The sequence below is a fragment of the Nothoprocta perdicaria genome, unplaced genomic scaffold, assembly GCF_003342845.1.
Source record: "Nothoprocta perdicaria isolate Ctin4 unplaced genomic scaffold, notPer1 scaffold_133, whole genome shotgun sequence".
Lineage (NCBI taxonomy): Eukaryota > Metazoa > Chordata > Aves > Tinamiformes > Tinamidae > Nothoprocta > Nothoprocta perdicaria.
The window spans coordinates 1,446,994-1,459,364 of record NW_020454461.1 but is presented as its reverse complement, the minus strand read 5'-3'; the positions used below and the strand labels follow the sequence as shown (position 1 = coordinate 1,459,364).

Below are 12,371 nucleotides of genomic sequence, written 5' to 3'. Positions count from 1 at the left end.
TTTAGAATTTGGTACATTGAATAAACAGCCAGTTTCTTGCGAGCACGCACACTGGATCCATACTTGAGCTGTCAGTAATCAAAGGAGCAAAGTATYGTTTCCGAAATCATTTCATTTTTAAATATATTTATTTGGCAAAGTTTTCTATCCATGAAGTGCCTTTGAACGACTTCCCAGCAGTGTGGGCTACAGCCTTGCCTCCCACCAGTGTCTGCTTTCAACGTATGGTGCTACCACTTCCCAGAGGAGGGCTAACCAYGAACCCCGTTTCCAGCCGCGCGCTTCCATTGGCCGCTCAGTGCTTGCCGCCCGTTCCCGTTCCCGGCGGCCGCGCAGCGTCTCCGCGAGCAGGAGCCGACGCAGCCGCGCGGGGCCGCGGCGCCGCCTCGGGGCACAGGCCGCGGCCGAGCTGGGGCTCAGCGCTGCAGGTGAGTCGGGGGGACGAGAGGGGCGTTCCAGGGAGCTTCCCTGCCGCTTGCTGGGTGTTCCTCACTTCTCCCCCTTCAACCGCTTTCCCAGGCGCTCGCTACTTAGCCTATAAACAAGGTGCTTTGAAGGCACCTGCRAGTCCCAGTTTCCCGGGTGCCGGTGCCCTCGGGCTGGGCTTCCCCATGAAGGGCTGGACTTGATGAGGGGCTGGACTCGGTCCATGGGGGTCGCCGGCACCAAGGCCCAGCAGAGGCGGCTGCTTCACGCGCGGCCGGGAAAGGGCGTCTGTCCCACGGGATCCCAGCCCTTCCCGGCCTCTCCCGCGGGATGGGGCCAGCCCTGCCCCACTACCACGGGGCCACGCGGAGTCTCCCCGCATTGGCACCACGAGGGCGCCCAGCGCTGCCCAGCCCGTTCAGGAGCAGCTTTGTCACAACCAAAGCTGCCAGGAGGACAGAACTGGCGAGAGGAGAGAAACTTTTATTTTTCTTCCTCTAAACAGTCTAGAAAGGACAAAAGCAAAGCAGATCTTGGGCATCTGGCATGGAACACATCCATGCTTCGAAAAAGACCTTTTATAAAAAAAAATTCTTCTTCTTTCAAACCAGAACTAGTAAAGGCTAAAATACTTTAACATAGCATTTGAAAGTACCTGTTAAACACGGCTTTATTTCCAGTTCAGACAAACTAGGTTTTGAACTAGGGAACTTCCTGCCCAACCCCTTCTGCTCCCCCTGAGTTGTAGGAAGGAAGCTGCTGGATACAGAGGATCACGCACGTGACAGATGCAGGGACTATCCGATTAAAGGCATGGAGCAATGTATATTCAATACACAAAAGTGCTTCAGCAACCTCAAAGAATCACCTTTTTTAAAATGGAATTTATTAATGCCTTATATTACTATACAGAAGACGAGTCTGTCAGATACACAATACGAGTCCCTATGCAGTTGTTTTTCTTTTTTTTTAAATGACACCTTGATCATATTAATGTAATCATGTTAGGTGGTGATGTTAGTGGACACCCTCTTTGCCTACGTTGTACTGTTTGCCTTTCACATTGATTGTATCCTGAATAAAACCAGTTGTGCAGCAGAATGAATTAATAAATGATGATGTGAGAAATATCTAACAGCAATAGTGTCTGTCAGGAAAACACTTAATACAATTTGTATGTTTATATTGTTTGGTTTTATGTATAAAATGTTCAGAAGTGACRATGTACTATACTGTAAATTAAAGCATTAATGCATGAATTTATTTTTAAATGGTGAAGATGCTATTAATTCCAAATCTGTGTCTCAAATAAATTTGAATATAAGTTTTCATTGTCCAGCTCTCTCTCTGTGACCAGCCTCCAGCTGCTGCGAGGGGCTGCTGGGCTAGGGCGCCAACGCAGAGGTCTCCAAGGCCGGGCTCCTCCGAGCACGAGGGCCTCAATCCCGCGCGCGGCGGCGCCGCCGGGCCCAGCACCCGCGGCCGCCGCATCCCGCGGGGAAGAGGCCTCCAGAACTGCACCGAGACACAGGGCACAGAGCAACGAAAGGACTAGTTCCACCACCAGCTACCACAGAGATATAATCACTTCAGGAACTTGAACAAAATRAACACTAATATATTAAACTTGCCTCAAGAAAGCAAAATACCGATATTATTTATGTCTATAAGCTTTATTGATACTTGGGGTTTCTTGGTTTTTTTTCTTTTTTTTCTTTTTTTTTTTTTTTAACGTTTCACAATGCATTCCACAGACTTAGTTCAGTACAGCTTAAACTGCAAGTGTATAAATTTTCATTTATAATTTCTTGCATAACAAGGTTTTACGTTTCCAAACAACAATTGTAGCCTTAATATTCGGTCCACAGATTATCAGAGTTTGAGAGACTGTGTAAGTATTTACTTAAAATCAACTACTGTACGCTTGTGCAGAGTGTATGCTGTCATTTATTTATTACTTTTTAAGTTTTTTTTTTTTTAATATAGATGGAGTTCCTCGTTTGTTCATTCCTTTTTTATTTCTTCTAAACAGCTGATCACGTTTACAGAGACGTTTTGATTTTCAAGCTTGTGAGCTACGGAGCGAGGCCAGAAACCAGGCAGCTCTCGAAGGATGAAGCACTGTGGAGCAGCTGAGAGATCTAAGCTTTGTGAAACACATATATATATATATATAGGCAATTGATAAAACAATAAAATCACAATACAGCTATACTCATACCAAAAAGGCAAGATTTTTCAAAACTTGCTAAAATGGTATATTCTTCTAAAACATCTCATTTTAGAAAATCTGCAATCTACACAGACCATACACAGTGCACAAACCGGGAAGTGTCACCCTCCAACCCACCTGCACTACCCCTTCCTGAACGCAGCAGCGACTACCTCTGATGAAGCAAAATGTACAGCCTCCTCAAACCTSGGCTATTAGCCAGTGCTGCACACAGGAGAAAGAAAGATGATTAGTTTTAAATCCATACATAGCAGCTTACAATACTTAAGATGATGAAACACATGGCAGTCAAAACAGTTACTTTTCCTCAAACACTGCGTTGCTAAAAAATAAAGATCTGTGAAATTGCACTGCAATGTCAAGGGTTTTGCTATTCCCTGACCCTCCCCATGTAAATCCAGATGAGTATTTTCCCCCTTTAAAAGATGAACTTCCTATCGATAAGTTGCTTCAGACATTTTTTTTTATTCAGTTTTGCGCTTCAACCCCGGGATCTTTGCTTGGATCCTGCAAGAAGAGGAAAACAGCATTTCAGTAAGGAAAAAAAAAGCAGGTATGAATGTATTCTTACAAATCTAATTCTCATGGCAACACAAAACTATAAATCACACTCAATCTGCTAAAACTGCTACATTCACCCTTCCCCCTAACCCTTTTGAATATATCAGCTTTCACTAAAAGAAACGAGTGACTCAAGTTTCATCCCTTATTAACAACTGCATCAGCAAGAAACAAGCTGATTTCCTAACTATTAACACACACTCCTCAAAAATGGTTATTTAAAAGGTGAAAAACACTCACTTGGCCATCGCATCTTTGACGTTCTTGTTCACTAGTCCCAAGTAATGGTCAATTTGGGCCTGCAATTCAAGGCAAGAGGCGTTAGGGTTTGGCGTGCCRCTGCAGCGGGGATGTGCCGGGTGCTGGGGCCGGGCACCCCTCATGGCAGGGCGCCGCCYCGCTCAGCTCGGCGCCTCCCGGGCACTTCCCAGCATCAACCTCCCTGGATTTGAGTGGCGCCGGACGGCGGGAGCCTCCCGGGCCGAGCCCCACGGCGGGGCTGCGCGGGGCCCCGGCCGCTCCAGCGGGATTTGCCCTCGGCAGCACGGGGTCGAGCGCTCCAGGCCTCCCTGCAGCGGCGCCAGGAGGGCCAAGCCGCTTAGGGGCYGGGCGCTTGAGCCGCTTAGGCCCCGGCCAGCGGCGCGCGGCTCGGCGAGAGGATTGAGGGCCGGGTTAAGCCACAYGCTGCCCAGCGCCCCCTCAGCGCTACCCAGCTCCTCTCCCTGCAGAGACTGTGTCCCTGGGGTCACGCAGGGAGGAGTCCGGGAGGCTCCACCATCTGCTCGGTGCCTTCTCCGCCGGCCCGGCCCGAGTGGCGGGCTGGCCCCTGAGGAGGGGTTGTTTGTGAAAGAGGAGAAGGACTGTTAAGCCAGGCCTGGCTTCCCCCTCCCAGGCCACGGCCTGCCAGCGACACCTTCTGCCCAGCAACGCTATAATTTAACAGCGCTCGTTTTAGTGCCCCCCTATCTCCTTCCTTCCCGCTGCTCTGCCCACCAAAGCAGCACCGGCCTGTGCCGAGCACCCCCACCAGCATTTTAGTTGGGGCCACAAATCCATGGAGTTTCAGCACGCAAATCCCGGGCACCGGCTGCAAAGTGGGTTCCTCAAAAATGGTTTCCAAAGCACTCGCGTCAGGATAAGCAAATCCCACCCAGCACTGCCTCCGTCCTGTCCACATCCGGATCGAGGGCCAGGAGGCAGGGCCAGGGCTTTCCCTCACCCCACGTGGCTTGGGCAGCCGCCCCGCACGCCCCCAAGGAGCGGGAAGCTCCGGCTGCCCTTCCTGCGCCCCCAACCCAAAGCCAACCTGCTCCTCCCGCCCCGCGCGGCCTCATGCAGACCTGGCAGGAGGTGAAAGGCCCTGCTTTAAAAACTTAGAGATCTTGGGAGATTTAACCCCAAATTCATTTCGACAGAAGTGATTTTTCTGGTGTTTTTGGCAATACATTGAGCACTCACCTGATGTCTCTCATAAATAACAGGAACACTGAAGAGCGAAATCAAAGCTGGAAAACAACAGATTGAAGGAATAAGCCATGACAAAAAGGAATTACCTCCTTGAAGAACAGACTAGTTTTCAGAGATGGGCTTATTGGTTTTTCTTTCATCTTATAAAATAGGAGAAAAGGGTAAACCACATACAAAAACTGTTGGCAGCAGTGTAAGTAGTTCTATGAGGAAGGGCRAGCTATTCCTTAGGCCTTGCAACTGTGCAGTTCGCCTCGAGCAGAGCTCACACTCCGGCTGTGGGGAATTCTGCAGTTTCTGCAGAAAGGGCCCTGGGGCTGGCGGCTCCGCCGCTCTCTGCATCCGTCACCCCAAGYGGGCAGGCACCAGGACACCAAGGAGGGAACGGGAGCTCCCGTGGGACACGAGCAAAGGCAGCTCTGAGCCTCCCCCAGGGCACCGCACAGCAGTGACGTTAGGGCTAGYGCTGAGAGTTAAGCGCAAGTGAACCGGGTTTATRGGGTGCTCCACGGCCTGCACTATCYGCAGCCTCGAGGAGCTCAGTGACACAAGGCAAAACTGCRGTTCCGCWCCAGGATCGGTGTCCTGGAGAAAGGACACACCGTTATATCATCTTGATACACTCTTAARTAACATAGGGCTGGCCACACAGTATCGAGCTGACTTCAGAGCCCTTCCAGGATTGTTATTTGCATGCAAGGTATTTAACGCTATTTAAATCACTTACCCAGTATCAGTAATGTCAGACCATTAAACAAGGCACCAACATAAGTGAATACCCACATCAACACTGCAAACTAAAAGGAAAAAAGCATATTAGCCCACAATCAGTCTTTTAAGAATGTACAAATTAGACCATTAAGTGAGACAACTTCTCCGAACACACACATGAAGTTAAAAAATCCCCAATTCCACCTCACTYTTGTGCATCCAATATAATTATAGACCAGTGACTAAGCTGCTGAAGGGCTCAGTAACAGGATAGGGCCCTTGCTTCTAGGTCAGCTGGCTGCACGGCGCGCAGGCAGCAGGGAACGGCCGCGCTGGGCGCTCGGCGGCCGCTCGACGCGCCCCGCGCTCGCAGAGCGGCTCTGACCCACGCACRGTGACGGGCAGGCAGCCCTCCTGCCTTCCGCCCTCACGGGGGGGACAGGACATCAAGGGGGAGGCTCAGGGGGGCATGTGACACAGCACGCGGTGACAGAGGCCGGAGCAAGCAGGCTCTTTGCTCGGGGGCAGCCCAGCAGCCAGCCCAGCCTCTCCTGGGTGCAACTATTGCAAGCGCTTCCGCGCGGCGCGGGCCCCAGCGAGTGTGGCCTAGTGCAGGCAGGGCCGAGGTGAAGCCCCGTGTGGAAGGTATCGTAGCAAGGCCGGCCCTTCACCCAAAGCCTCTGGGCACTAAAATATTCCGGAAAGCAGGCAAGAGTGCCTCAGAATGGGGGAGAGCTTGAGGTGCAGAGCAAGGACAGACGGGGCGCCCGAGCAGCACGGGGGCTCGTGGCCGCCCTGCCTGGCTGGCGCCCGGGCGCTGCTGCGCCGCGTGCCCGGCCGACCCGCTCGCCCCGCTCTGCTCCGAGAGCCACGGGAGCTGCAGCCCCCGGGCTGGGCAGCGCCTGTCCCGGGCGCACCTCTGACCTATGCTGGGCAGCGGGGGGGCCGAGGCTGCCAGCTCTATTTCTGGGCAGGGATTCCTCGGCAAGGGCCGGCTCCTTTCTGCTCGTGTTGCACCACCCGCCAGCGACTCGGGCCGGCAGTTGTGGCGGGCTCAGCTCTGCTTCGTCCTCGCTGGGCGCTGAGCGCCGCTGGCGCTGGACATGCAGGCAGGAACGTGGCCCTGCGTGGGCCCCGCAGGGCAGGGTCCGGCCGCGGTGACGCCACGGAGCACAGGGGCTCCGCACACGGAGCGGGGCCTCCGCACACGGAGCGGGGCCGCGGCCGGTGGCTGCCACAGGACCCCGGGCCCAGGCCAGCGGCCGCCGGCCAGGCCCTCCCGTAAGCAGCGGGGGTCGGAGGGGCGCGAGGCTCTGGAAGGGGCACTGGGAGGTTGCTCAAGTCCTGCACACGTGGAATGAAATGGGAAGACGAGGRCGAAGATCTGGGCTACAGCAGGATTACCCCACAGTTATGGATCCAAACATCCATTTTCAGTCGCTCGTAGATGTAACCATCCAAATCAAAATCCAGAATCCAAACAAAAACTACCAATAAAATAATCAGCAGMTGGCAATGAGGCAAGGGCATGAGAAGTAATTCAAGTTTAACTGCCTGAGTCCAGTAATGAAATAGAGTCAGTACTTGAGCAGCTACAGCGGATCTGCTCCCACCCCAAGTAAACCAGGACTAATTGCAAAGGAGACAGTTCTTTATGGCAGTTCTTCATCCGCCCCTTCCTTCTAGGCGTGACGCGAGCGGCACTCGCGGCACAGAGCTGGGCAGGAGACAAGTCTGCCACACGGGGACGGGCTGCCCTCGTGCCGAGGGCGCGCGGCGCGTGCACGGCGAACAAGGCAGCGGGTTTCTGCAGCCGCGCTCCCGCCGCGCCCCGGGCTCCGTGCTGCTGCGCGTGCGGCTGCGCGTGCGGCTGCGCGTGCTGCGCTCGCCGGGCGGCCCCGTCGCGCAGCGGCGCCGCGGGGCTCCGCGCCAAGGCCGCGGGCAGCAGGGGCTGGGGGCCTGACACCATCCCCGCTGCAGCGCGGAACCCCCAGCCTGGGGCCATCTGAACGGGCCTCCTGCGCTCTGCACACTCAGCAAAACCAGCGTGCTGCACAGAAAAGCATCTGGACAGCCATCCAAAATCTCCTCTGCTTGGATATAACCAGAGAAGTGAAGCCCCAGGCTAGGTAGATAAACATTTAGAAACATTACCAAAGACTAAGCCAGAAAAGTTGAGGTCCTGGAAGCAGAGGGCTAACAGACACAAATCCATGTGGAAGACCAGCAAATGCCAGAGCTATCACCAAAACATTCAACCCCATTAAGCAAGCGCTGAGTGAACAGCCCTCCAAAATCCAGGAACTGACCATGCACCGGAGGCTTCGTCCTTCCTGAAGTCCATTCCAGTTCACAGCAGGGTCTAGTGACGACCCAGGCCACACATACAGTTTATACCCCCTCAACTTACTCATATTGGGCAAAACAGGAACCACTGACACCACTGAAACGGGCCACTTCTCTTTGCTGCCTTCTGCTGACTATAGGGATGGCTCCTGTTTCCAAAGCTGTGGCCACCAAGGCAAAGAAAGTTCAGCAAGAAACACTGAGGCCCATTCTACAACAGCTTCTCTCTTCCCTTGCTGCGACAACCAACACTTGGAAAACTCCAGGGATGAAGCAGAGTTGATCTCAACTCTGATTTATGTATTCGTCCTTTTATCTTCCCTCCTTCTTCTTAGAAACAAGACAAACTCAGAGAATTTCCCAGTGCAGAGAAGGCTTACAGCAAGTATGTTTAAATACTTAAAACTCTAAGCTCTAAGATGGAAAACAAGCAGAAGGCAACCCAGGACTGACCTACCAAGATAATTCTGTTCTTCCCACATACTGGATTCAGAACAGAAGGGAAAGCAAGGGCCCAAGTTCACTGTCTGCCCATTGCAAGATATGCAAAGAGAAAACCGATACAATCTGATGGACTGAACTTTTTCCTACCTTGTTCCAGTGACTTCCCCGCAACCCAAAGCATCACCCAGCTTAACGACAAATCCAGAAGGCCCATGTAACAGCTTCTCCACTACGGAGCAGTTCAAACACAGCAAGGAGCTCTATTTCCAAAGACATCAGCTGGGCAGTGACAAACCGCAGGCAACCAACCCGCCCCAGGCCACAAGAGAAACCCGGATTGTGCAGCCAGGGTGAATCACCAGATCCCTGCGCACGGGGACAAAGCGCCACTTTCCTGGGCCCGCTGGCAAGGGCTCGCGGGGAATTTCAGCTGAAAAGCCACGAGGAACTTTTCCTTGTGCTGCATAAATATTTAGACTCCATTTTAACTTTCATGACTGAGGCATTGTTTAATGAAGAATAAAAGCCTCAACTCTGGAGCAGATTTTACAGCTAGAGCTGCTGCACACAATCTGTGCCTGCAGACAGATTCCACATTAAAGCTCTGTAACTTTAATTATACACAAACGTGCTGCTTCCTATAGTGAAGATGTTTAAATTACATAGGCCAAGTTTTCTTTTTCCTTTCTTTTCTTTTTAAATCAGGGTCATTATGCTACATAAAACCTCAGCATCTCCTCAAGCACAAACTTCTCAAAGCAGGAACTGCTTGTAAACTGCCCTGACATTCACTGGTTTCCACGACAGGGCTGCTCCCAACTATAAATTAGGCTAATTAACCTATAAAAATGTTTTAAATGCCAGAAAGGGAGAGGGAAAATAAATTACTTTAGCCGAATAAACATCACTTTCCTATATGCCATACCATTTTAAAAGCAATTGGAGTGCCTTGAAGACACTCTGTCTGGAACGTGCTCCACTTCCAACACAATTTAGCCTTGCAGCATTCCCCTGAAGGACAACGTTACTAGAACAGCAGCTCGCTGCAATTCACTGCTTCCCTGTAACACTATTCAAAAGATAAGGAAACCCTCCAAMAGATATGAAGGAATGTACCAAAAAGGGTTTCATAATTATGAAAGAACATAACCCTGCTTTGTCATTGTCAGYTTTCCTGTGATGCACTCAGTTTTAATCAGACTTAAAACGTTTCCTTGAACACCAGATCTTAATGTTACCAAAAACACAGTAAACAAAGAATATATTCTTTTCCTCCCTCACATGCCAAATTTCAATTTATCAAAACTGTAACTCTGCTCAGGCAACAGTAACTCTCTTGGTCAAGGCCAGGATGCTGTGGAGACGAATCCCAAGYGCCTCAGCTGCTGAAGCTGGGCAGTGCTGCAGCTTCCTCCAGATCGAGGGCGATGGCGAGGGCACCCCCAAAACGCAACCCCTCCGTGCAAACACCGGCAAGGCCCGGGCCGCACCCGGCCGCTTCCAGCCATTCTGCCATCCAGTGACCAGGTGCGTATCACATCCCCACCTGAGAACAAGCCCCTGCAGAGCTCCTGGCACCAGAGCCCGGGCTGGTACTCGGTCTCTCCCGCCCTCTCCCCGTGACGCCRCGCGGTACCACGCGCGACAGCTCCCCGGCTCCAGCTGGGGCTCCTCACAATCTCGCCCTTCTCCAGAGGGAAGGGGCCGGTGCCGGGGGGGACGTGCACGGCGCCAGCTGCTCCGGCGGCGGCAGCGACACAAGCCCTTCGCTGTGACGCAGCGCCAGCGCGGCCAGGAGCTGGTTCAGCAGCTCTGGGCACCATTCAGAGACCCGCCCCCAATGGCTGTGGCAAAATAGGAGCCCTCCTGTTGCATTCCAGGCTTAAGAAGCCTTTCTCCCAGTCCCCACTACAACTCAGAGGGCTTTGCAAAGCACTTGCTAAAGAAARGACTTACTGTAACATAAATGTAACTTCCTCGCTGTTAATTTTGCTCTGCTACATTCAGTAAAGCACGGTAAATGCCACCAGAGCATACTGAGACACCTGATAGTCAGTACTGCATAGTTCAGGCAATGTAACCTGCAGAATACAATAAAAAGCCCTATTTACATCCAAATTTCCCTTCGAGACAGTAATCAATGAACCCTGAGACTGAAATAAGGTGTCCTTCCTAGCAAAATAAGGGGCATCGCTCAGTCCCAGTTCGTCTCAATCAAAAAGCAAACAGTAAAGTGGATATAAAAAGTTCTGCTGTTTAAGGGAATTAGCTATCCTCAGCTACCTACTGGTCCAAGCACAGAAAACAAAATGAAACCCAACAGACTGTGCATCAAACTATGATATATATAGATACATATATAAAGATATATTTACAGATATATATATTTTTAAGAGATGTCTCATAGTGACACATTTCTTAGGGCCATACTGAAGCAATGTCTAGTATTCTTAGAAGGCTTCTGCTTTCAAGCACCGGGAAGGAGGTGTAACAGCAAACATGGGTGCAGCCAGGGCTTATTTCAGTTTTCCAGTCAAAAGTGCAAACAAAGTTATTCACGCTATTACTACATGCAAAACTTTACAGGTTTCACTTAAACATATTATCGGCTGAAAATATTCYTCAACAATCCAATTTAAAATGCTGAGTGCTTTCAACAGATAAAACTCAGTATTTATTTATACAGAGCTAAATAAGCTGCTGTTCATTCACATTCAYAAAAGTAACAAGCTTTGCTAATCTTCTAGGTCAGCAGGGAACACATTTACACAGCAACACAAGGCTGGCACCTGTGGAGCTAAAGCAAACTTACCTTCAGAGAATCCACTAAGTCATCGACTAGGAACAGACGTCTCAGCTCCTTGACTGTGCCATTAATGTGACCGAGCACAACATTGCTGTATTTCTGAATAAGCTCCTCAGACACAGCTAAATCAGAGTCCAGGTAAGCCCTGAGAGGAGAAAAGGAGGAGGGGAAAAAAARAGTATGAAATTTCACAACAAAGTTGTGTCAAAACAACAGTATCACCACACAGTAAACTATTATGAAGAAAAAGCTCCCAGTATGAGGAATGTTAAGAAGACAGAATAAATGTCTAAGCTATTCTCCGCTAGTAAAACRAAACCTCTAAAAGAGAAAAAGAAAGCAACTTTACAAAAGAAATATCTTCATATCTGGTTCTGACTGCTCTACTGTGTGTATTTACCAAGTCTCACAGAGAACCTTATCTAAACTATGGAAAAAAATAAAAGAAAAAGCACTCGCTAACGCACGCTGAAGAACACACACTGCAAGGCCTGAGGGCAGCCAAAAGAGTGTCCAGCACCACTGGGGCACACACTCTTTGGCCTGCATGAGTCTCTTGCTACTTCTCAGCATGTGCTGCCATCTACTACAGTAATAAGGTCAACGTATTAAAAATAAATAAATGAGATTAAGACACCATCCTATTGTTTTTGCTACTGTATTAGAAAAGTCCTTAAGAGTCTATTATTCTACTAGACTACTGTATATTTCTCAGACAAATACAAAACATCCTACTTTTTTTTTTTTTTGGGGGGGGGGGGGGGGGGGGGGTGGAATAGAAAAAAATGCCTAGTACTATATTTGCCTATATCCTTTAAGGGAAAGCTAAGCATGGCAATGCAGTAAGTCCCAAAACAAATCCAAATACTTTAAATGGCAACTACCCAGGGCAGTCACTTCAGGTCTGATATCCACACTCAGCTTGAACTCATGCCTCCTCCTTAGCTCATCAGCTAGATATTCAGTATCTGAACCAAAAAGTAAACTGATCACATGGATGTGCTCCTCAGTGTCAAACTGATTTCACCTGTAAACATCCTTCTTGCAACTGAAGCTGTACACATGAAAGGTAAACAAGGATGTCTGGAACATTCTCAGGAATATCAGTATTCTTAAAAATAAGAGATTGTGCAAGTTTGAGTTGCTCTTCACAAGAAAAGACTTGCTGGTCAACTCAAAAATGCTGTCTGGCTGCAGAGTAAACAAGATTTCAAGAGGGAATCCTTCACCCTGATATGAAACCACTTAGTGCCACACAAGGCCTTGATGGTGAAAAAATAAGAACTGAGTTTACAAGGAGGAGACATCTAGTGTTACTATACTGAATGTGGCTGCCAGCTGTTCAGATATATTTTTATAGCAGAACAGAAACTTYGT

The 12,371-nt window shown here is 50.0% G+C and overlaps 1 protein-coding gene across 5 annotated transcripts in view; it reads right to left on the bottom strand.

Annotated features, from left to right (window-relative positions):
• Positions 1–2,061: 2,061 nt before the first annotated feature.
• Positions 2,062–12,371, bottom strand: part of RTN4 (reticulon 4) — a 44,004-nt gene continuing 33,694 nt past the window's right edge. For all 5 annotated transcript variants that reach the window (XM_026033819.1, XM_026033820.1, XM_026033821.1 and 2 more), the window contains 5 exons: positions 11,001–11,139; positions 5,415–5,484; positions 4,679–4,725; positions 3,461–3,519; positions 2,062–3,166 (listed from right to left, as the gene is read on the bottom strand). In XM_026033819.1, coding sequence (XP_025889604.1) covers positions 3,124–3,166; positions 3,461–3,519; positions 4,679–4,725; positions 5,415–5,484; positions 11,001–11,139 — 358 coding nt within the window. In that variant the 3' untranslated portion in view covers positions 2,062–3,123. The remainder of the gene's footprint in view (positions 3,167–3,460; positions 3,520–4,678; positions 4,726–5,414; positions 5,485–11,000; positions 11,140–12,371) is intronic.